At 39.6% G+C, this 24,806-nt stretch overlaps 1 protein-coding gene across 1 annotated transcript in view; it reads right to left on the bottom strand.

Moving 5' to 3' along the window:
* Drp1 (dynamin related protein 1) overlaps positions 1-24,806 on the bottom strand; it is a 430,863-nt gene that overhangs the window by 5,805 nt on the left and 400,252 nt on the right. The window contains exon 11 of the mRNA XM_067141108.1: positions 24,373-24,625. Within this exon, the coding sequence (XP_066997209.1) occupies positions 24,373-24,625 (253 nt within the window). The remainder of the gene's footprint in view (positions 1-24,372; positions 24,626-24,806) is intronic.

Raw genomic sequence — 24,806 nt, 5'->3', positions numbered from 1 at the left:
TGTCGATGATTGCTGGACGGATCACAAGCTACTATTCTCTCGACTTACCATCAGTCTTCGCCGTTAACCACCCAGACATTTTCAAACTCCGTCCAGGCAGGAGTTCGATACATCTAAACTTTGGAATGGTCCCAATGCCATGAATTTCCACAAAAAGATCTCTGAAATGCTGGCAAACGCTCCAGTCAACACAAAAAACCTAGAGCAGTAACGGGTTACATTGCAGAAAATAATCACAGAATCAGCTGAGAAAACCACTGGTTATAAGAAAAAGGTAGACAAGACTGGTTTGATGATGACAAAGAAATTGTGTGTGTCATCAATGCGAAACGAGAAGCCCACCTATCCCTTCTTCAACATCCATCTTCAGACGCAAAGAAAGTGCACTTTATCGAACTACAGCGTAAATGTCAGGGGCAAATAATAAGAGAGATAAAAAACTGGTGGCAGTAAAAAGCTCAGGAACAGCAAAGTATGTCTGATGCCCAAGACCTGCATAATTTCTATGCAGGAATTAAAGAGTTATATGGCCCAACTCGCTCCTCCTCTCGGACACTGAAAGCTGCTGATAATGCTACCACTATAACCGAGAGTCAAGAAATCCTAGAGCGTTGGAAATAACGTTTCTCCATTCTTCTCAATCAGAGTTCAAATGCAGCTGAAGACTTCCTCGATGATGTGCCTCTACATCCCTAACAACCATGGATGGCTCTCCCAATAACATTCAAGGAATTCAATGTTGCTCTCAGTAAAATGAAACCTAGCAAGGCTCCTGGCCCAGATAACATTCCTCTGGAATTGATTCAAAGCGGAGGCCTACCTCTGAAGACCAGACTTCATACACTTATCCTCTTAACCTATGTGAATCAGTAGCTATTCGATTGTGTGAATATGATTTTGTTGTAGTATCTGTGTATCGTGCCCCTAAAACCAACGTAAAATTATTTATATCACAGTTATAGAAGTTGATTTCTTATTTAACTTGTAAATATGATCAAAAGATTGCTATAGCTGGTGACTTTAATGTAAATATCTTAGAGGTATCACAAAATACTCAAAACTTCCTTAATATGTTAAGATCGCATGACTTATATTGTACACATGGTGAACCCACAAGAAATAATGCATGCCTAGATAATGTTGTAACCAATGTACACAAATCATTTTACAAATGTTCATTTCTAGGACAAGATGTATTGTCAGACCATGGTGGTATTTGGGTTGAATTTAAAGTTAACTGTAAGAGAAGAGTTATCGAGTCATCAAAAGAATTAAAATGCATCAGACGTGTCATATCAATTAAAGGGGTTAATGAATTCCAAGACAAATTAATAAGAACAGACTGGACTAGCCTTTATGCCATGAATGATGTCAACCTTGCATTTTCTTATTTCATTAACACGATAATGATATATTTTAATTCAGCCTTCCCTGAAAAAGTTGTAACTATAAAGGCCAACAGCTCTAAACCAAGAAATAGAGTTAAAAACTGGTTTACGCCTAATTTGGGTAAAATGCGTAGGATTATGTTAGCTTATTATAATAAGTATAAATTAAATAATAATTTAAAGGATAAAGAAATATTCAAAAACTACAGGAAATTATATAAAAAACATATACATGAGGCTAAACTTGCAGCAAATGACAGGTATATCCAAAGTGCGAACAATAAATGCAAAGCTGCATGGTCTATCATAAGAAGTGCTAGTCATACTTGAAATAACAAAGATGTGATTCCTCTAGAACCTGATCAGTGTAATAGGTATTTTATCAATGCACATGAAAGCACATGTGATCAGGATAATAGCATTTCATCAGATGGGGATGCAAGTAAACATAATTTCTCAGACTGGTTGCATAACTTTGATCTTCCCTCAAATGTATTGAATAATGATTTTAGGTGGGTGGAAGTAAATCTGCAAACAGTCAGAAGTATTGTCACAAATTTGAATTCATCTAGTACCCAAGACATTTATGGTCTCTCTAACAATACAATCAAAGCAGTTATTGACATGATATTAATGCCATTGACATTTTTAATAAATTTAATGCTTAGACAATGTGTTTTTCCTGAGTGTTTAAAGCTGTCTAAAGTGTTACCTATCTTTAAAAAGGGGGATAGAATGTGGTCATCAAATTACCGCCCTATAACAATAGTACCCATTCTGAGCAAAATTATTGAATCTGTATATTTATACAACTCGAGTACTTTTTCAAAAATAATTTGCTTTACAACAAACAGTTTGGATTTAGAAAGGGTCATTCAACAATAAAAGCAGTTGAATGTGTCATCAAAGACATATTAAATAATTTTGAGAATAAAACAGTCACAGGTGCTACATTAATTGACCTGACAAAAGCTTTTGATTGTGTCTCGCATGAAATCCTAATTCACAAGCTTGGTTATTATGGAGTAAGGGGTCATGAACTGAAATTAATGGCATCCTATCTCCATCAAAGGAGACAGATGGTGGTAATAAGTGATAAAAAATCTGGTATGGAAACGGTTAAAACAGGTGTCCCACAAGGGTCTGTTTTGGGACCTTTCCTGTTTTTGGTCTATATCAATGACCTAGCATGTAATGTTCCCTGCACATCAGTTCTATATGCTGATGATACAACTTTCGTAAACAGTAATGTTGATATCACAACACTACAAAACCAAGTCAACACATCTGTTAAAATTGCTGAAAACTGGTTTCATCACAATAAATTAACTATTAACGTCACTAAAACAGAAAATATATTTACCTTGGATCACACTGTAAATAATGGCTGCCATAATTCTGTTAAATTATTAGGCCCACATGTAGATACAAGACTTACATGGGAAATACATACATCAGAACTCTGTAAGAGATTAGCCAGGGTGTGGTATCTGTTGCAGAAACTGAAAACCTGCATCAGTCGGGATATGCTACTTGCATCCTATCATGCTTTCTTTCACCCTCATATACTGTATGGGATCAGGTTATGGGGAAATTGTCCCACATCAAATAATGTATTTATATGGCAGAAGAAGGCAGTCCGTCTAATTGCTGGATTAAAATTTAGAGACTCCTGTAAAACTTTCTTTGTGAGACTAAAAATTATGACAGTTCCCTGTTTATATATATTCTTACAAATATTATGCATGTGAAAGAGAATCTTTCCAAATTTAAAGAAAGATCTACAGTTCACATGCACGACACAAGATACAAGAATGATCTGGATACTCCTTACTCCAGGCTTAGTAAAAGCACAAACAGCCACTGTTATCAACAGCTTAAGATGTACAATAAGCTTCCACTACCTATTCGAACATTAGACAATAGTGCATTTAACAGGGTACTGTCACAATTCTTAAGGAAAAAGGCATTTTAGAGTGTAGAAGAGTATCTAGAATGTGGTATTTCAAAAACTGACCTAATATAGGTAGCTAAAATAATTTTTCTAAAGACTCAGGCATAGTTACTAAGATATTGTATATAGATTATTTTTATTAATACTGACAATACCTAGTGTACATTTTCTGTACTTGATGGTGGAAGAATAAAATATCTAAAATATCTAAAAAATATCTCTTAATATGGGAAACCTGCGAAATACCTGGTGACTTTAAAAATGACATCAGAAAAGGTGATCGGAGTGTTTGTGGTAACTATCGGGGTATATCATTGCTATCTATAGCAGGTGAAATTCTTGCCAGAAGTTTGCTCAATCACCTGTGGATTATTTCAGAGAGGATCCTACCCGAGTCACAGTATGGTTTTCGAATGTCCAGTGGCATAACAGATATGATCTTCTGTGCAAGGCAAATCAGGAAACATGCAGAGAGCAACAGATTCTACACCTAGTGTTCTATGATATGGAAAAGACTTTCGACTCAGTCCCAAGACCAGCTATATGGACAGTACTGAAACACTTCGACTGTCTGCAGCATTTTGTACATCTGGTCAAGGCTCTATATCAGGGCATCTCAAACGCCGAAACTCTCACGCGTGCAGAACGAGGTGCATAGGCTCTGTGCACTGTGCATCGGTCCCCCTCGGCGAAACTCGGCTTGACTCGGATGGTGTCCTGTGCTGAGAGCGACGAAGCGTTTGGTGGTAGATGACGTGTTTATCAATGAAATGGATAAGCGCACGACAACAACATAATAATGGAGCAACCTGTTTCGAAGAAAGCAAAGACTGCCGAAAGTCCATTTCAATCGAACTGGGAACTTTCGTATTTTTTTGTCTGTCATGACGATAACGCCAAATGCTTAATCTGTGGGACGATAATTACGTGCGTAAGAAAATCATCTATTGAAAGACACTACAACAGACTACATTCGGAAAATTATTGTGAAATCATAGGAGACGCCAGAGAGAAAGAATTAAGGGAGTTGAAACAACTTGAAGAAGAGCATTCTATATCCACAAATGAGGTTCGTTCCAGTACTGTAGCATTTTCAGTTTGGTTACGGGTTCTGCATTTTAAAAAAAATTATCTTTACATTCCTCTCAAACATGTATCTGTATTTCTAATTCACTTCTTTAATATATCTAATTTAGGGCGAGGAAGATGAAGGGTGTAGTGACGCTGCTCTTAGAGCTAGTTATAAAGTTGCTTTACGGCTAGCAAGAGCTGGGAAGCCGTTTATGGAAGGGCCACTAATAAAGAGTATTTTCTTGGACGTAGTAGAGACAATGAACCCTACATTAGCTCCAGCATACAGCAGAATACCACTGTCCAGTATGACAATAACTCGATGAATCAGCGACATTGCAGGGAATTTGCGTGAACAATTGGCAGCGTATTCCATACTTCTTAGCGTATTTTGCACTTGATGAGTCAACGGATATTAGCGAGATATTCTAGTTAGCCATTTTTTTACGTGGCATAGACGACGACCTGCATGTAACGGAAGAGCTCCTAGATATGATTTCAATGAAGGACACTACTACAGGTGCGGATATTTTAGACGCGGTCGAAATGGCAGCTGAAGGAATAGGACTCACTTGGGAAAAGCTATTTTCCGTGACAACAGACGGGGCGCGGTAAAGTAAAAGGGTTCACTGGTTTACTGCGGAAAAAGCTTAATATGCTGAATTTGCCATCCATTCATTGTTTTGCTCACCAAGAGGCTCTTTGTGCAAAAGTTATCGGTCTTCAAGATGTGATGAACGTAGTTGTGCGTATCGTGAACTATATTTGTTCTCACGGGCTCACTCATCGCCAATTCAAAGAATTTTTGGTTTCACTTGAGGAAGAGTATCCCGATATCCCCTACAATACAGAGGTATGGTGGTTAAGCAAGGGAAAGGTAATTTTACGATTTTTTCGAATACGCCACACTGTTGCCGAGTTTTGGTGGAAAAAGGACGTCCAGAGCCACTTTTACATGACCCTGAATGGGCAGCTGACTTAGGATTTTTAGCAGATATTATGGCTCTTCTAAATGATCTAAGTCTGAAACTCCAGAAAGAAAATCATCTAATCAACGACATGGTCAGCAAGATTAAGGCTTTCCAACAGAAACTTCAACTCCTCAAACACAACCTTTCGGAAAAAATACGGAACACTTCCCTGAGCTAGGTAAGCGATATATATATATACATATTATAATCTTTAATAAATACTCTAGGTTTTACAAAGTGGTTTACTCAAACGTTACTATGGTTTTGTTTGACAGCATCTGTGCGGGAAGGAGCACGCTTTGAAAAGTACGTCGAGATGCTACAATCCCTTGAAAACGAGTTTAGCGACCGATTCCAGGTAAAGTACCGGTATACCGTCAACTGTAAAAAAGTAGATGATTTTAAGTGTACAAGCGTAACATGCAATTAGAAAACACTCATCCACAATACCTCTTTATGTAAATATGTCCCTTTTTGTACTCCAAAGTAATTTCATATATTAAAAACATAACTTTTATTTTAAAAAGGTGTGTTTCTCGTTACAGGATATTACTGACCTGCAGCCAATGCTTGATGTGTTTGTAAAGCCCTTTTCGGCAGCAGTTGAAAGTGTATCTCCTGATTTGCAATTTGAATTAATAGATTTGCAAAACGATGATCGTCAAAAAGATTTGTTTTTCCATACAAAGACTTTGCCCGAATTCTACCAGAATTTGCCGAAGGAAGATTTTCCTAAGCTATATCGAGAAGCAGCTAAGATTATTTCTATGCTTGGTTCCACATGTATATGTGAAAGGTTTTTCTGTTTTGACTTGTACGAAAACTAGATTGCGTGCTAGTATTTCTGATTGTAATTTAAAGAACGCTCTCAGAATTGCTGTAAGCCGATCCCTTATTCCAGACATTACTGGTGTAATTGCAAGGAAAAAGGAAAAGAAGAGCTAAAGAAGGACACTACTCAAACCAAACGTAATCTACAGTATATGCCGACAAATATCCAGCATGCCGTGCACCACCTGTAAAGTTGTTTAGTACCCTGGTCCAGCGCCTTTCGGAAATGGGACCCTCGAACTAAAGTGAAATAAGAGGTTTTTTTTAATAACACTGCTAACCTTGTCCCATACAACTGAGCGTCTCCGCTCACCACACGTAAACATTTCGCAGTGGGGGAGAAACAGCAGTGAAGGTGAGGAACGCGAAGACAGGCCGAACGGGTGAGGCAGGTGTAGGGAAAGAGGAGTGGGGGGTCTGCACTCTGGTCAACTAAGCGAAGTCGTCTTTTGCACCGTGCACAGTGCATGCACCACGCGCATGCACCCTGAGAGGCCCTGCTCTATATGATAACATGTCTGGGAAAATCATTAATCAAAGTATTATCTCTGATCTATTTCCAATCACTCATGGATTGAAACAGGGATGCGTGCTTGCTCCAACACTCTTCACTCTCTATCTAGCTGCCATGCTAAATGGAACATCTACAGAAAACCACGATGCAAAGGTCAGATATCGCTTTGATTGGGGGCTGTTCAATCTGGCTAGACTTTGCTCCCAAAAGCTTACTAAGATTTCCTCCGTTATGGAATTGCAATATGCAGATGACGATGCCGCACTTGCTCTCACATCTGATGAGCTACGACAGTCCATCAGTTGTTTCAAGAGTGTTTGCGATCATTTTGGTCGCTCCATTAATGTTCAGAAAACCAAAGTACTATCACAGCTTGCACCTGGGTCGAACCTCCCAGCTTTCAATATCTTCAATGCAGATACTCTACTGGAGCAGGTTCAACCGCATCATAATATTTTATGGTACGTTTGCCTTTTCTGATGTCTTCATGTTCCTAGCGAACTCTTGTATCTATGAACTATTACTCTTTCCCATCATGTGTTGTTACCACTATGTAATCTTTCCTTATTCCGATAGATGGCATCTCATACGTTAGCATAGGTCAAAGCATTTCTTTTCTGCTCCGTCTTGTTGGGTTATCTTTCTGGTTGGTGGGGTGTGGAGATTTTTGACTTGAGAAGATGGAAGGATTGCATTTCCAAGTTGCCTTTGTGGCATATAAAAGATATTTTAACAGATTCAAGATGTCTGTACATATCTCGGTCTTTTGAGAATGTTAATTGCTTATGTAATCGAGGTATTTATTTTTCTTTAATCTTCTCTTGGTTTTATTATTGATTTGTTCTGTGCTCACCATGGTTTGGTCAGAAAGGCTTCCCTCATTACATGTGTTTCTAATTTATTTGTGTGTTAACTTTACTTTTACACGCTTCTTTCGGTATTTTCATTTACCGATTCACTATATTTATTTTGAGAACAGAAGGTAACACCGATTCATGTGTGTGTGTATGAGATTGTTTGCTGTGTGTGGCCAAGACCTTTTACTCATGTCGCTTCATTAACATTCCGCTTGAGCTCATGTTGTATTATTTTATCGCGTGTTCTGTATAATTCATGTCCACTTCATAGACCTGATATGAATTCAAGCTAACTACGTGATTTGCCTGCTTATGTGTGTTTTGGTGTTGGAGACACTCCGTCTCTTTAAGATGGACCACTTTCTGGTTCATACTGTCTGAGCTCGAGAGCGGTTGTTTATTTTGTTATGTACTGTGTGTTGACGTTCTTATACGTCCCTCTATTTGGCTACCTAACCTCTCGGTCTATGTGTGAGCGTGGGTGGTTCTGACGTTTGAGTCCGTGAAACCTTTTGTGTCTAATTTACTTATTTATTGTTCGTTTCACATTGCCGTCATTGGCTTTCTTTACCTGTTTTCTACTTTAATTTGTTTTATTCTTTGCTGGGCACCTTCTGTGTTATTTTAGTTGTTTTGTGTGAAATCATGGTAACCGCCCCTTTTCCCTTTTTCTCTCTGCTTGAATTTTATGAGCTCGGTGCACCCTTCCCTGTTCTCCCATTTTAAACTCTTTTACTTAACGATATTGTATTCTCGGGGGACGTGATTTTTATTGTTGAGAGATTTTATGTCTTATCTGGGGAATTGAAAGGGAGAATGTTATGATTAGGTGCTGTTACTCCCTAAACTTATGACTGTTTAGACCCGATGTGCTACAAAGAAATGTTTTGTACCCACTTGAATTCATATTCTTCAATTAATTAATATAGATGCCAAGTCCTTATTCCAAACTTTTTGTCACGTCTTTTATGAAGGTAAGCGTGTGTGAAGGTGCTGTAATCAATGAGTCTGGTGTATTTTGATTATGGGCCACATATTACTAATATTAGCTATTTGATTTTAGCCCCCTTGTTTTACCTATGCAACCTTTTTTTTTTATTTCCTCTCCATAATAAATTTAAGTTCTTGCCCTTATTACTGTTATATTTTTATTTCTTTGCATCTCTTATATGTTTGTTGTGTGTAAGAGGCCCGGGTCCAGTTCCTGGCAGTTTCTTGCTAGTTTTGACCAAATCCACCGCACTGGGTCTTCTTCGTGTTCCTAGTGTCAGTTCAAGGTCGACCACTTTTTATATCTAGGAAGTATCCTTTCAACAAATGCTAACTGCTCACAAGATATGGATAGGAGAATTGGTGCTGCTCATTCAGCATCTGGACGTTTATTCTATCGTGTCTTCATGAATAAGGACCTTACAATGCATACCAAGATCATGGTTTACCATGCTGTTATCATATAACACAGCTTTATGGGTGTGAATCGTGGACCCTCTACCATCAGAATATCGAAAATCTAAAGTGCTTCCATCTGCAAAAAGTTAGATCAATCTTGAACATCACATGGGAGGACTGTGTCACCAACCTTGCAGTTCTTGAGAAACCGCATGCTATAAGGATCGAGGCTACCATAATTGTCCACCGTCTCAGAGGGATAGGGCACGTCCATCACATGAGTGAAACCAGGCTTCCTCGTCAACTCCTGTAAGGTGAACTCTCCTCTGGCACAAGACTTCATGGAACCCCTTTGAGGCATTTCAAGAATCAGCTAAAGCATACTATGAAAACAGGTGGAATTAACACTCAATCTTGGGATACACTTGCTGAGAATCATACACTTTGACACCACACTGTTTCTACTTCAGTTACGGTGTTTGAAGAGGAACGACAATGACATGAATAGGTTGAATGACAAGCACAGAAGGTCCGTCGAGCTCAGCCCCGCCCTCTCCCAGCCATTCCACGTGATCTGTATGGACATAGTTTCATGCCAAGACTGGGCTAGTGAGTCATATGAAACATATTCACAAATCACTGAGAGTGTGAAAATGTAAACTTCTGAAAAATATGTTTACTCAGATACGAGTTGCAGTCAACGATGGCTATCAGGTTGTGTATTGTGTACTATGGCACAGTATGCTGATGACACCATCACTGACAGAGCTGTTCACAATAACGACGACGTAAATAGATTACAGTCAGATCTGATAATGTGGCTCTGTGGTGCAAAATAAACAGTATGTGTATAAATGTACAAAAGTGTAAATATATCCGCTTAACTTGAGCAAAATCACCGTTACAACATCAAATTTCACTGTGTGGTAAAAAACTGAAGCCTTGCACCTCAATAAAATTGCTTGGCATTCATATTTGCAGCAATTTAAAATGGAACAAGCATGTTGAGGAAATAAAGATCAAAGCATACAGAGTCTAAAGGATTTATCTGCAGATCTCTATTGGAAGCCAGAAAGAAAGCAGTTCAGACAGACTATTTGAAATGAGTGCAGCCGATACTGTTGGAGGAGCTTCCTTCCTGGCACACCTCTGCAGTAGAGAATATGACAAAACTTGAGGGAGTTCAATGCTGAGCAGAAAGAATAATTGCTCAACATGGTCATCTGAATACAGCCAGGTCACTGCCCCCCATAACAGCTCTCTGTAACAAACAGAGATTGCTTTTCTGAGAAAATCCCTCATAGGTAACATTCACATCAACCCTTTCGACTGCTTACAGCTGAACTATCATTCCGCTCAAAGAGATCGAGGTGTGTCCCGTTTCCTCCATTTGCAAGAACAGGATCTTAGCAAAGTGGCTTCTTTAATTGTTCTGCTCTGCTATGGAATGAACTCTCACCACAGACAAAAGGACTGCCCACTGAAATTTTTTGTAAAGATGTAAAAAAGAATGTATATATAATGAAACCTTCTGTACATAACATAATTTTCTATTGTGTGAATGTTCAGTATGTGTGGGAGGACGGATGAAAACTGTAAGGTGAACTCTCCTCTGGCACAAGACTTCATGGAACCCCTTTGAGGCATTTCAAGAATCAGCTAAAGCATACTATGAAAACAGCTGGAATTAACACTCAATCTTGGGATAAGCTTGCTGAGAATCACACACTTTGACGCAACACTCAGATAAGAGTATAGGTGGGGATTAAGTGTGTGTGCATGCAGAATTACTTGAATGTTGAACAGGTCTATGTAAATACAGTAACTGAAAGGGTTCTCGTAAAAACGGGCTAACCAGCATTTTGTCAGAACAGACATAAGTCAACTTTTGTCAAGAAAAAAGAAACTATACCATAAAAATACTTTTTTCATTATTTTATTTCAATTCAGTACTTTTAAATTACAAATACCATATCACAGAACTGAATGAGAAATGAAAGGTGCTTGGAAAAACAGGAATATAAAAAAATGAAGAAAACTGAGTTTTGCGTTGACCTAGTTATACGAAGGCCATCCGGAAAGTGCTACCCGTTTGCGCAATAAAGACACAGGAGTAAATATTAACAAATATACACATTTTTATTGGAAAAAATCCACATAATCTCCAAGCAAATTTAGGCATTTGCCATAACGTGGGACGGGTTTTTGTATTCCAGCGTCATAGTCTTCCATCACCAGCATACTGAGATACGTAGTCACGGCTTGTTTAAGTTCTTCATTGCTGTCAAATCTTTTTCCCGCCAGAAAGTCTTTAAGCTCGTAAAGAGATGACAATCCGAAGAAGCCAAGTCCGGGCTATATGGGGAGGGGTCGGAGGTTTTCCACTTGAATTGCTGCAAAAGTTGTTGTGTTATCGCAGCTGCACGAGGCCTGGCATTGTCATGAAGGAGAATGAAGCCTGTAGACAATAGACTTCGCCGTCGATTTTGTATTGCCCGCCGTAATTTCTTTAATGTTTCACAATACGCATTAGCATTAATTGTGTCTCCACAGGCCATAAAATCCATGAGCAGTACACCTCGGTGATCCCAGAAAACGGTTGCCATGAGTTTCCTGGTGGACAGAACTGTCTTGAATTTTTTTGGTTTGGTTGGTGAATGCGCATGATGCCACTCTATTGACTGTCGTTTACTCTCAGGTGATGCATAACAAACCCATGTTTCGTCCCCAGTAATGATGCAAGTCAGGAAAGAGTCTCCTCCATCGGAATAACATCCCAGAAATGTCAGTGCTGCAGCCATACGCTTGGTTTTGTGCTCCTTTGTAAGCATGCGAGGGACCCACCTTGCACAGATTTTTGAATAATGCAGATGGTCTTTGACAATTTCATGAACAATTGTTCGAGACCGATTAGGAAAATGTTCACAGAGTTCATCAATTGTAACGCGCCGATCGTTCCTCACGCATTCGTCTACTGCGCTCAGCAGTTGGTCTGTAATGACAGATGGTCTCCCTGAACGCTCCTCGTCGTGTGTATTCCCCCTCCTCAGGTTGAAGTTGTGACACCAGTGCCGAAGAGACAACTCGTCCATCACATTGTCCCCATACACCTCCATTAATTGGCGATGGATATCACAAGGTCGAACGTTTCGTACATTAAGAAATTTAATCACAGCCTTCACTTCTCAACTGGCGGGTTTCTCAATTTGTTTAAACATTTTGAACGATCACAGACACTACACAGCCAATGCTAGCGTCACGCAACCTCGCACAGAGCAGGCAGACAAGCCACCGACACGGTCTGACCTTGCCCAGCGGCTACCAGAGTCGTGAGCGCTTCACGCAGCGCTAACAGGTACTACTTTCCGGATGGCCCTCGTAGATAGTGTAATAGTTTACCTTAGATTCATAACCAACCTTTATTTTATGATCACACAATACAAAAAAACTGTGTTTTATAAACAGAACACTAGATATAAAGATGCAGCAAACTTATTTTGGGATAAGACGTAACTTTCCCTCATGGGACAATCCTCAGTCTCCTCAGCCACTTCTTGGCCATTGCCAGTTCTCTGTAATATTGGTGATATCTTGAAGGGACATATTCATGTAATTCAAGCAATTCCTAAAGCTTTGCTGGCTTTATTGGCCTTGTTCCATTGAATGAAGCAGCTCAATACCAGCAAGTGATGGCCGACCACCATTACTGTTCCTTTTGTGAATGTCAACATAATCATATTCTTCAACAATACCACACGAAAATTAAAAAGAAAATACTTAAAAGGTTCATCTTTTTTAAATAGTATGCTTGAAAGTTTACTAATTAGCACTCTGGTTATTTACAGATACCATTCTCTTGTTTGCTTTCTCTAGCGAAGGTTGAGTGCTCACAAACTTATCACTTGTCATTTTTACTACCTGAAATAGCTTTCTTACTCTAGCTCTTTTTTTTCCTAAATCCATCCATTCATCTGGCACAAAATCACAAGAAAGTTCTTTTCTTTATTTTCAATCAATCCAAAATCCCTGTCACAGGGAAGACATGTATGATCAGGAACTAAATACTTATCCTCTATAATGTCAAATTTATTAACCTGAACAAGATGTGACCAGAAACTTATTAAAGTTCTTATATTGGGAAAAACATTAATCAGTATACACAATTAAATGCCTAACATAATCTGGCACTACATTCATATAATACTGGTTAATACAAGAAATAATATCATCTGATCCCCTTCCTGCCATAGCCTCTGACCACAAATACATGCAAACTTCATTAGTAGCTATATTTTGCACTCCAAAGTTAAATGTCCATAACTGTTGTTTATAAAAAGTAACACAAGTAATCAAATGAGGTATCTGTAAACATTGCTGTAAGTCAACAGTAATGATATGAACATCACCGTTTCCTTTTGCAAGCTGAGTGTCATTCTGTAAGGTTTGATATGCTAAGTTTGCTTTTTTTTTATTGTGGATTTGCAGCTTGCTTTGCAAGATGTTCCTTTAAAGGATAACACTCGGCTTGAATTTTTACCTTGAAACCATCATAGATTTTACACGTCACTCTTTGGTCTACTGAATAACAAACTGAAATATTTATGCAAAATTGACCTATATATGCTAAGGTTACTATTGTGTTTGACACATAATGGTTGATATAGATGTTGATTCTCATAGGGAATCTGAAATATTTGTCCCATCCCTATGAGAATCAACATCTATATCATCTTAAGGCCAAGCAGGCATCAATTTTTGGTAATGAGACAAAGTCTCTAAGGCACTGGCACTGCCAGTGGCTCCAAGTGGCCTACGCAGTGGCCTCCACGGTATGCACTAGTCATGCGTCTTGGTAGGTGTGGTAGGTACCAACTGATGAACCTAGCACACGGGGGCGAAACGCTGGCAACCAGAAATGAGTTAGCTGGAAAATGTATAATGTCCAATAACGGACCATTTATATTGGTATGACATAATGGTTGTACATAACGGTAACATTCAATTCACTACTTAAATATTTAAGATTAGGATTGTGTGACCTGCTGTAGTGACTGGCACGTGTTGGAAAGCTGTTAATGTGGGCTCTCACAAACTCCACATCTTCGTCTTTTGTCTTGTTGGGTTTGTTATCGTGTAGCCTTCTATGGACCAATTGCAACACAAGGTGTTGGAAAGTGTGGTGAAAAATATCAGTTATATTAAACCATAATGCTAATTGAAATTTGAAAGCCAAGGAATTTTAAAACATGAATGTGATCCATGTGCCTGAGCCTAGGCCTAGACACACCTAACACGATCTTAGTGGCCTAGAAACTGTAAAATGTTTATCTCTGGAAATTCTGACACCTTATTCTTAGCTACTATCTTTGATATACTTCTTTTGCTCAGTGCATTAATGGATTGAAATGTTTTCTTGGAAATTTTAAACCTACTCAATGATCAATGGCATAAAACTGAAAGCTTTGTATCTCATCACACAGGATTCCCTCATGTTAGCTTGTATTTCATCACACAGGATTCCCTCGTTAGCCCAACACACAGAAGATAGTTTGAACCTTCTGCAATAGATGGCAGCACATAACTAATTTTTAAAAAATTTGTTGGTTAGCCGATTTTCGCGAGCACTCATTCAATTGTACATAAGCATATTCTATAGTACATAATTGTAATTATTCAATGTTGTAATTTTAATTGGGGATGGAGGTACCTTTGTGTATGTGGGGCTCTTTCTCCATTCACCAACCCTGAATAGTATCTGTAATTTGAGAATAATAATAATAATAATAATAATAATAATAATAATAATAATAATAATAATAATAATAATAATAATAATAATAATAATAATAATAATAATATCTGATATATAAGTGTAAAAATATGGACTCCTGTGGAGATCCTAGCCATCACCTCATTCATGACCTCAGACAAACTGTGCTTTGCTTAAGTAAGAGCTTGATATTTAAAAATGACAACACATTTTGCTGATGAATATTTCTGCAGTTGATTTAGTCTTCTCAATTCTTTGATGCGGTCATATATACATGAATATTACAGTCAATTTACCAATTTGAAAAAATAAAATTTATCCTGAACCATACACTTGGTTTTCCACCTTGAAACCAATACACACTTTTCTGTTTAGGGAAATGAAAGTGTGAATTGAAGGTTATGTTCAATCTGATTACAATCCAAGGCTAGTAGAGAACAGGAGACATCATTCTGCAACATGCGTATTGTTCCTGCCTTTGATGACATATTCACAAGAAATGCTGACAGCCTCAAGTATGGCTAATGGCTCGTGTGATAATATTGAGAGCCGTGTTTTGTGAATGAAGTCAGTCTGGAACTGCCCAATGTTTTTGTGCAGTTTATCAAGTGCTTTATTATGCATTAGGAAAGTGTAATATATTGTAGGAACAAGCAAGTCTTTATTAAATGTTAAGGGGAATATATGAGGGATGCATGTTGTGAGATATCAAGTAAGACCTTATGCTTATTCATCTGTATTGCAATAAGCTGCAACAGCAGTAACAAGATGTACTGTGGGCTTTGTGCACAAACAGTTCCATTAAAACAAAGTGAAATTGCAGAAGTGGATGCACAAAATACCATAATTTCAAAAAAAGTATTTTAATTGGACAAACCGACTCGTTGGCTGAACGGTCAGCGTACTGGCCTGTGGTTCAGAGGGTCCCGGGTTCGATGATTTTAACCTTAATTGGTTAGTTCCAGTGGCACGGGGGCTGGGTGTATATGCTGTCCTCATCATCATTTCATCCTCATCACTACGCGCAGGTCGCCTACGGCGTCAAATAGAAAGACCTGCACCTGGCGAGCCGAACCCGTCCTGGGATATCCCGGCAGTAAAAACCATACGACATTTCATTGGACAAAAATGGGTGCAGTGTTCCAGATGAGACGTAGAGGGGAATCCTAGAACCTGACCAGACATACCATCACAAGGGGCTTGAACCAGCCCAACAAGGCGTTCAGAGTAGCCAAAGTGTCTCAACATTGCTCACATAGCAGGCCTTGGGACAGAGTCAAAGGCCTTTTCCAGATCATAAAACGCTAAGTAGAGAGGTTGCTGTTGATCTCTGCATTTTTCTTGGAGTTGCCTTGCACCGACAATAATGTCAACTGTGCCTCTTGAGGCATGGGAGTCACACTGAGACTTGGAGATAATCTCCTCAGAGACAACCCTGAGACGGCTAAGTAGAATTCTTGCAAGAAGTTTGCCAGCTATGGACAGTAGGGATAAACCACGATAGTTGCCAAGTACATTGCAAACACCTTTCTTGAATATGCTGATGATAGTCGCATTCTTCAGGTCACCAGGTTCTTGCTGAATTTTTAAGATTAAAAGGATTAGTGTCAAGAGTCTTGTCTTTAAGGATGTCTCCCCCTTGAATCAGTTCCAATGGAATGTTATCAGGTCCAGGTTACTTTCTGGGTTTCAATTTAAGAGCATCACAGAATTCCTGATTAACTTAATTTCGTGTGGCTATTTCTTACCGAGTGCAGCCCTTGTAAGGAAGACCCTCCGATGAGGGTGGGCAGCATCTGCGATGTGTAGGTAACTGCATCTTATTGTGATGGAGGATAGTGTTGTGTGTGGTGTGCGAGTTGCAGGAATGTTGGGGACAGCACAAACACCCAGCCCCCGGGCTATTGGAATTAATCAATGAAGGTTAAAATCCCCGACCCGGCCAAGAATCGAACCCGGGACCCTTTGAACCAAAGGCCAGAACGCTGACCATTCAGCCAACGAGTCAGACAGAATTCCTGATACGACAGTGGCTCTGCCATCCATAGCTGCGGAGGCTGTTGTGACACATTTTGGAGGAGTCCTCAGCTATGGTAGTGTTGCAATTTAAAAGGATGGAGAAGTGTTGTTTCCATGATGTTGCTCCATAATGTCTTTGCTATCAGTAAAGGTGGTAGCATTGTCAGATGATTTCAGACTTTCTACAGAAGAACAAATTGGTCCATATGGTTCTCTAATCCCTGCGTTATTAGACGTTTGACAGGTCTCTAGCATCAAATAACCTTTTACGTTCTTGAGTTTTCTGTTTCCACCAGTTCTTCATTTCCCTGATTCCAGTCTGGCATTTCCGTTTAAGATCTTGAAAATGGGTTTTCTGCAAGCTGGAGGATTGATCTCGCTTAAGGGATATAACAGCTTGCCGTTTGGCATCAATGAGGCTCATAATTTGTGCATTGTTGTAATCAAGCAAGTCTTGACTCTTGCTTTTTGCAGATCCAATAGCATCCTTAGCTCACTCAAAGAGTGAACAGTTCGAGTTGTTGACCATTCTTGCTCCATGTCATTTGTGATAATTAGATTGGATGACAGCTGCTCAGATATCGCATTCTGAAACTGTGTAGCAATGGATCGGTCTGAAAGTTTACAGATGTCAAAATTCCTTCTGGACAGACTTAAGCGATGCAGAGACAATTTACAGTGGAAAGAGATTATGAGTCAGCAGAAGTTTGTGATGTCCAGCAGTAATCAATATTTCTTGCGGTCTTCGTGATCAGAACATCTTTCTTATCATACTGCCAGGTGATGACGTAATAGAGAATATGCCAGTGCTTAGCGTGTGGGTCCATACATGAGGTCTTAAAACTGTTAGGTAGCTGGAAATGAGTAGTAGAGACAAACAGTTCATGCTCAGCACATAGCCCAAGAAGCAATAACCCATTGGTGTTTGCCCATCACATTTTCCCCACAGCCAATTCTGGCACTGAAATAACCAAGCAATAACAGTTTGTCCTTATGTGGTGTACCTTGCAGATGAGTGTGCTCAGCTGGTGATAAAACTCTGTTTTGAACGTAAATCAATCACTTGTTAAATAACAACATTCATTACACTTAAGACATATAACACATTATACATACTGAATCCTGGTTACTGGTGGGCAGATGCCCTCAATAACATTCAGTCACATCCTCTTATCTCCTCTCCTCGAGGCACCCAAGCATAACCGTTGCTCATCCCCTTCCATCCACACCACTTCTGGCTGGGGGCCTCCAAAATAAATACACACTGAAGGGTGCTGTTCTCTGTCCTAGAGTGGTAGCAAGCAACTAGGTGGCCTAGCTATAGCTAGGCCGGAACAAACTCATTCTTAACATCTTCATCAAAATCTACATTGGGGGCATACAAGGAGAAGAGAGCGATGAAAATATCCTCTGCGAGTGGTATACAGCATCACAAGCCATTCACTGATTGCTGTGGGAGTGAGATGGAGGGCATTTATCAGTTTTGTCTCCATAGCAAACCCAACACCATACATATAAGCCTCACCTTCTTTCCTTCCCTTCCAAAAGATGATATAGCCTGATCCAAACTCCACAAATCTGCCATTAACAGACAATTTGGTTTCACTCAAGGTGGTAACATTGATGTCCAATCTGGCAAGCTCATGAATAACAAGTTCTGTTTGTCTTACAAGTCTGCCGTTACATCCGCGAGTGTTTCATGTCCCTATAGTAATTGACTGATTAGCTTTTTAACTACAAGTGGGTGTGACCCGCTGGGTATGGCCGCCCAGCCAGGCAAAAGGTGAGACTACCAATGTTTAGCCCACATTTTCTAGGGCCTTCTCCATGTGGGGTGGGTAGTGGTACTCCTAAACAGACCTGTCCGATCTGCAGGTCCAGACTATAAACTCCCAGTTTCATACCTGCCAACTTTACAAAGCCAAAAATCAGGAGATTTGGAGATGAAAAATCAGGAAAAATCGGGAGGAATCCGGAGATACAATTGCTGAAAACTGCTTATTCTACATATCTTGCGCAATACAGGAGTACTATGGTACCGTATATTATAACACTTATTATCTCAAAACACGACTGTTGTTATATGAGGCTCACAGGAAGTATGTGAGTGAGATAACCAGCCTCTGATAAGCCTACCGAAAATAGTATGAACTCATGCTCCCCAGACATGTGAATCCGTCATGCGCTTAGATGCCATTACTTAGAAAATGCATAGATTAATATACTGCATCTCGCGCCGGCACGATTATGAGAAGCGCAATATTATTTTTATCACGTAATAAATTAAAACTCGCCAGAATTGTCTCCAAATGGCTCCTAAAATCATTAGGAAATTCTATCACTAAATTACTAAAACAGACTCCAAATCTAGCGACTAGTCTCTAGAATCGACTAGACTGATGCGAACGAACAGGAACATAACATGCAAGAACGAGAGATTGACAGTCGATATACGCGTCGCGATACACAGGTTTCAATAAACATCGCACATTCGTGCACATTTCTCGTATTAATAAACGTCGATATTTTTCATTTCAAAGAGGCCAATGAGCAAAGGACTTCGGCCACTTGCGTACAAAGCTGAAATGGTCGGATTTGAAAACAAATGTTTAAAGTTCACTAAAATAAGTTAAAATCAGGAGAAATATTAGAACAATCGGGAGGCGGGAAAAACTGTCGAAAATCGGGAGTCTCCCGCCTAAATCGGGAAAGTTGGCAGGTATGCAGTTTCAAATGAAATCTGTTCCTACCGTCCTTATCCCATCGCCGTTGGGGATTGAGGGAAGATAGCAGGAAAAAGTGCCAGTGACGTGAATTTGTTTTGGGTGGATCCCAACTTGCCAGGGAGAGACCCACATGCTATCATATCACAGCCAAATGAAACGAAATGAAATATGCAGGGTTGAACACTGGGGATGCAATGGACTGCCGCAGACTCAAGATACGAGGGCAGATCAGAAGTAACACACAATCATTTTCCCTCCCAAAAGTTTAATATGTACCAAAACCAAACAAATCACAAATTAATTAACTTACATCTTTGACGTACTTTTCAACATAGTCACCAAGTTTCTCAACACATTTCTCCCATTGTGGTACCAGTTTCAGTATGCCCTGTTTATAGAAGTCTGTTTGATTGGAGTATAGCCATCTGCGGACTGCAGATTTCACTTCCGCATCTGTCGCAAAGTGTTGGCCGGCCAGGAATTTCTTCATGGGACCAAACAGATGAAAGTCCGACGGTGCCAGGTCTGGACTGTATGGTGGATGCTGGGGCACCTCGCACCCAAATTTGGCGAGTTTCTCATAAACAGGAGCAGCAATATGGCAGTGGACATTGTCGTGAAGAAGTTTGACACCATTAGCATTAATGTTGCAGCATTTCTCACAAAGGGCACGATGTAACTTAACCAAAGTACGCTGCAGGATTCACAGTGGCTGTGTGTCAAGCAAAGTTCACCAATAACACACCAAACATGTCCCAGAACACTGTCACAAGCACTTTCCTACCAGATTGAGTCACTTTGAAGTTTTTTCGTACTGGGGAACCAGCATGTTTTCACTCCACAGAGGCCTGCTTGGTTTCGGGTGTGTAGTGGTACACCCACGACTCGTCACTAGTGACGATTTCTTTCAGAAAGTCATGCCCCTTTGCAGCATAATGCGTTAAGTGATCCATGGTTGTCATAATGCGCTGCCCTTGTGGTTGTCTGTCAGATTCTTAGGCACCCAGTGAGCACTAACTTTATGTAATTTCAACGTGTCATGAACAATGTCGCACAACCACAGGAAACGTTGAACTTCTGCGATAAGGTTTGCAGGTGCACATGCCAGTCGTTCAAAATTTCAGCCTCAATGGCACGGACATTCTGCGGAGTTGAAGCTGTTAATGGCCGCCTGGAGCGTGGTGAATCACGAAGGTTCACACGACCCTCTTGGAAGAATGCACACCACCTGGAGACATTGCTATGGTCCAGACAGTTGTCCCCATACATGCCACGAATGTCCCTGTGAATTTCAATCGGTGTATGCCCTTTGGCCCACAAATATCTAACAAAGCTTTGCTGCTCTTCACAAATGGACGACAGTAACATGCACGCCATGTTTGTTTCGTAGTCAGGCTTCTCTCGCTAGAGCTGCACATGAAACCAAAATAACCTCTGTAGCACAAATTTCAAACTACAGGAAACTCTTGATTATCCGGTCTAATCAACGGACAAATTTGCATGGATAACTGAAAACATAGATAATATGATTTGGTGCAGTTTAATGCACAGCAAAACTTTTAATAATACAGATGATACAATATTGTTTGAAAATGCAATATGTCAAACAATTAACACATTCAATAACAACTTTTATCAAAAAAGTAAGCCAATATAAAAATTACAAAGTCTATTGTTGGCAAAACACTTGAGGTACAAAAAATATACCAAATGTCAGTTTTTGTAGTTTGGCGAAAAATAATCAGTAGGGCCCGGATTTATATGCACTAAAAAACCTGAAAATATGCATGCAAATATGCACTAAAAAGTTACAATATATGCACGGAAAATAAGGAAATATGCTCTTAAAAACATGCAATTTTATTCACTTAACCTATTTACAGGTATCATTTATTGCAAAAAGAAGCATCACAATAGGTAACTAGTAGTCTTTCAATGTTTTCTGGAGGCAGACTATGTCTGTTGTCCGTCAAAATGAGTTTATAGGCTGAAAATGATCGTTCTACATCAACTGACGTAATTGGACAGTACTTATGCATGGGCACCGACGTTTCGGAGCATACATCTGGCAAGGATACCCTAGTTCCACTCAAGAATTGACTAATTAACTTAATCTTCTTCAGTCCTGGGTTCGAATTCAACACCTTTTCTAACTTGCATTTAATCTTCTCTCCAATTTCACCTGGAGCGTAATTCAACGAAGATGCAGCTTTTTCAACGAGATCAAGTGATTCATGGAGGGAAGTACCAGAAGATTCTAAGCTCTCAATGGCTTTTGGAAGTTTAGAAAAATGTGCATGAATGAAATTCACATCTTGATAAACAGTAGCGGTTCCAAACACACCTTTTGCATCACGGACACACGCAATATGTTCATCTTCAAGTTTTGTAACCACTTCTTTCACTTCATTAAAATGTTCCTGATAAAATGATACTGCAGATAACCATGTCCCCCACCTAGTCAGGACAGGTTCAGGTGGCAAAGGAATTTCAGGTAGACAATCTTTGTAGAGCTGGACACGAGCTGGTGCTTTCTTCCCACATCCAATTAAATTGTTAAAAGCTGGAAACTGTGCGCGTATTTCTTCTGCAATGCGGTGTTATCCGTGCGCTAAACAGGTTACGTGTATGAGTTTTGGATAAAATACTTGGAGGGGGTGCTTTCAACATATACGAAGTTGCATCTGTGAGCAGTACAAGCACTTTACAACAATTAGTCTCAATTTCAGATGGCCACAATAGTCGCAGAGAATCATTTACAAATCTTGATATTGTGCTGTGGTTGGTTTTCTCTAGTACTTTACAAGCAAGAAGATGTGGCTTACCGGGTTCGTCTGGATGTAATTTACCAACCACGAAATTTGCTATGTAACGGCCACACGAATCCGTTGTCTCATCCACCGATATCCAGACACAGTTCCTTCCGATATCAGAACGGATCAATTCCAGGGTAGATTCATATAGCGGAGGTAGGTAATTTTTCCTAAGAGTTGATTCATCTGGTATTTTTTGATTTACGCAATATTTCTCGAGAAATGATCGCAGAACTGGATTGTTTAATTTATTCCATGGAATGTTGCTGCATACGAAAGCCCTACAAAGATCATTTGAAAATGTATTAAGACTACAGGACTTGGGCTTTACCTGTGTAAGAAGTAGTTGTTGTGGTGTGCTGTTCTTCTCCTCCTTTGCTTTAATATGTGCAGTTGTTTTTGAATGCTGTTCAAGCTGAAATTTCTTTTCACATTTCACTTCCTTTGAGCAAACTTGACAGTACACGATGGCACCATCTGTTGAATAGTCCCTATTACCCGACACCCACTGATTTAGTAAATCTCTTCTGCTGCTCTTTTCCTTAGGCATTTTTTAAAAACTAAAACTTTTAGAAATGAGATGCAGGGCATTAAAATGGAACGTAACTAGTAAACTGAAGATACTTCTGTCCTGACCAAGTGCCCAGCCCCCTGAGATTATTATCTGCTGTGGTAGAGAACGGAATTCAGAGAAGTCCAGCCTGCCTACCCACACCTAAGCTATCTGTTGCCATTGTCAGTTGTGAAAGTAAAGTGCCGTTACACAGACAGTCGAAAATACCAACTAGCGAGGGATGCACATAAAATAGGCAACTAGCTAGGGATGTACAAAACAGATTTATTTTAGTAGTTCTTGTAATTATCCTTAAATTCAGACATTATATACCGGAATATGCTGTTACTTCTAGAATATGCACTAACCCTCAAAATATGTTAAAATATGCAATTGCATATGCATTTTTAAAAAATCCGGGCCCTAATAATCAGTCATGTCCTTTTGCATTCGAGATTCATTTAAGCTCTTTCATATATAGGCACGAAAAATAAGAAGTGCAACGACATCACTATAATTAAAATCTCCCTATTCAACATAATAGAAGAGAGTTTCAACACTTTCCAATGCTGAAGAATGTTGCACACGTGCACCATTCCCATAATCATTCACTAATTTCTTAACCGATTCTCCTTTCTCAAACTTTTCAATTAATTCAATCTTTTGTTTCAAATATAAAAGCCCTGTCTTGCGCTTCGTAGCTATGACTGCTATCACAGAACACCAACAAAGACCCGCTATACAGTATGTTGCTTAGTGTTCAGTTCACGAACAAAGCATGCCGCCAGCACACTTGCAGTCGAAAGCGCACTCGAATTTCAAATGACAAAAAAGCAAAGGAAATAAAATTAAAATAACAACATAACAAACCTCAGGGGTGCACGGATAACCTGCAAACCAGATAATCTGCATCCAGATAATCGGAAGTTTGCTGTATATCATTAGGAAATTTCAACATTCCTGCTGCAATACCAGGGGAGAAAAAATTTATTGTGCGTAACTTTCCGATCTGCCCTCGTACAACTGAGATGCACCTTCGTAGCCAGTCCATCTGGCATTACCTCTTCTGCCTCCATGATCCCGTTGGGAACTGAACTTTGGGTTGAGTAGCTGGCAATATGGTGTATTCCATTACCACAGTGTAAAGAACCCAGCCAGACTTAATGCAGAAAGGTAAAAAAAGTGTTGGCACAATGGCCATTAAGGAGTGTGAGACAAAGTAAGCTGTCACCCACACAGAGGATATTAATCCTGGCATAGTACTAGCTCCAGGAATCCAAGACTCTGGACTGTCAAAATCTAATAAGGTTCTTGTAGCAAAACTCCATTTTATTCTCCAGAGACCTGGTTTCTCTTGCCAGTCAGCCATAATACAGCACACTTCCAACTAGTTTTAAAAAGACAAATAAAACGCACATTGGAGTAAATCTTTTGACATATGGAAAAGGATTTCCACATCGTGGTCATTAAAACAAATGTTGCTCAACTTTTCCAACACACTTCAGAGGTAACTTACCTATTACATCACAGTCACGTTGTTCCCTCTCTGACAACTTTCTGCTAGTCTGGATGGCTAATTCGGGCAGCAGATTTATAGGCTTCTGAGGACTGAGTGAAGTCCTGCCCTCCACCTGGTGAGTAGGCGTATTTACAGGTGAATTCTCTCTGGATACTTCCTTGTTATTCTCTCCTCGACCAGCAGGTAAAATGTTGGACAACCAGCTAGGGGAATTACTACTCTGATCTTGATATCGTAGGAGGGCCTGGTTCTGAAAATGAACAAAGTAGATATTACATGAAACAAACATGTTTCAAACTCATTAACTGATAATGATGGTGGAGAATGTTCATGAACAAATCTAGAAAAGAAAAATCTTGCACAGTAGTAGTTGATATCAGATCTCTGGTAGAATAAATCTACGCACGGTGATATTAAGGGTACTGAGAATT

This window comes from Anabrus simplex, chromosome 2 (assembly GCF_040414725.1).
Source record: "Anabrus simplex isolate iqAnaSimp1 chromosome 2, ASM4041472v1, whole genome shotgun sequence".
NCBI lineage: Eukaryota > Metazoa > Arthropoda > Insecta > Orthoptera > Tettigoniidae > Anabrus > Anabrus simplex.
Note: the sequence above shows the minus strand (reverse complement) of the source record. Positions and strands in the feature narration are given on the sequence as shown.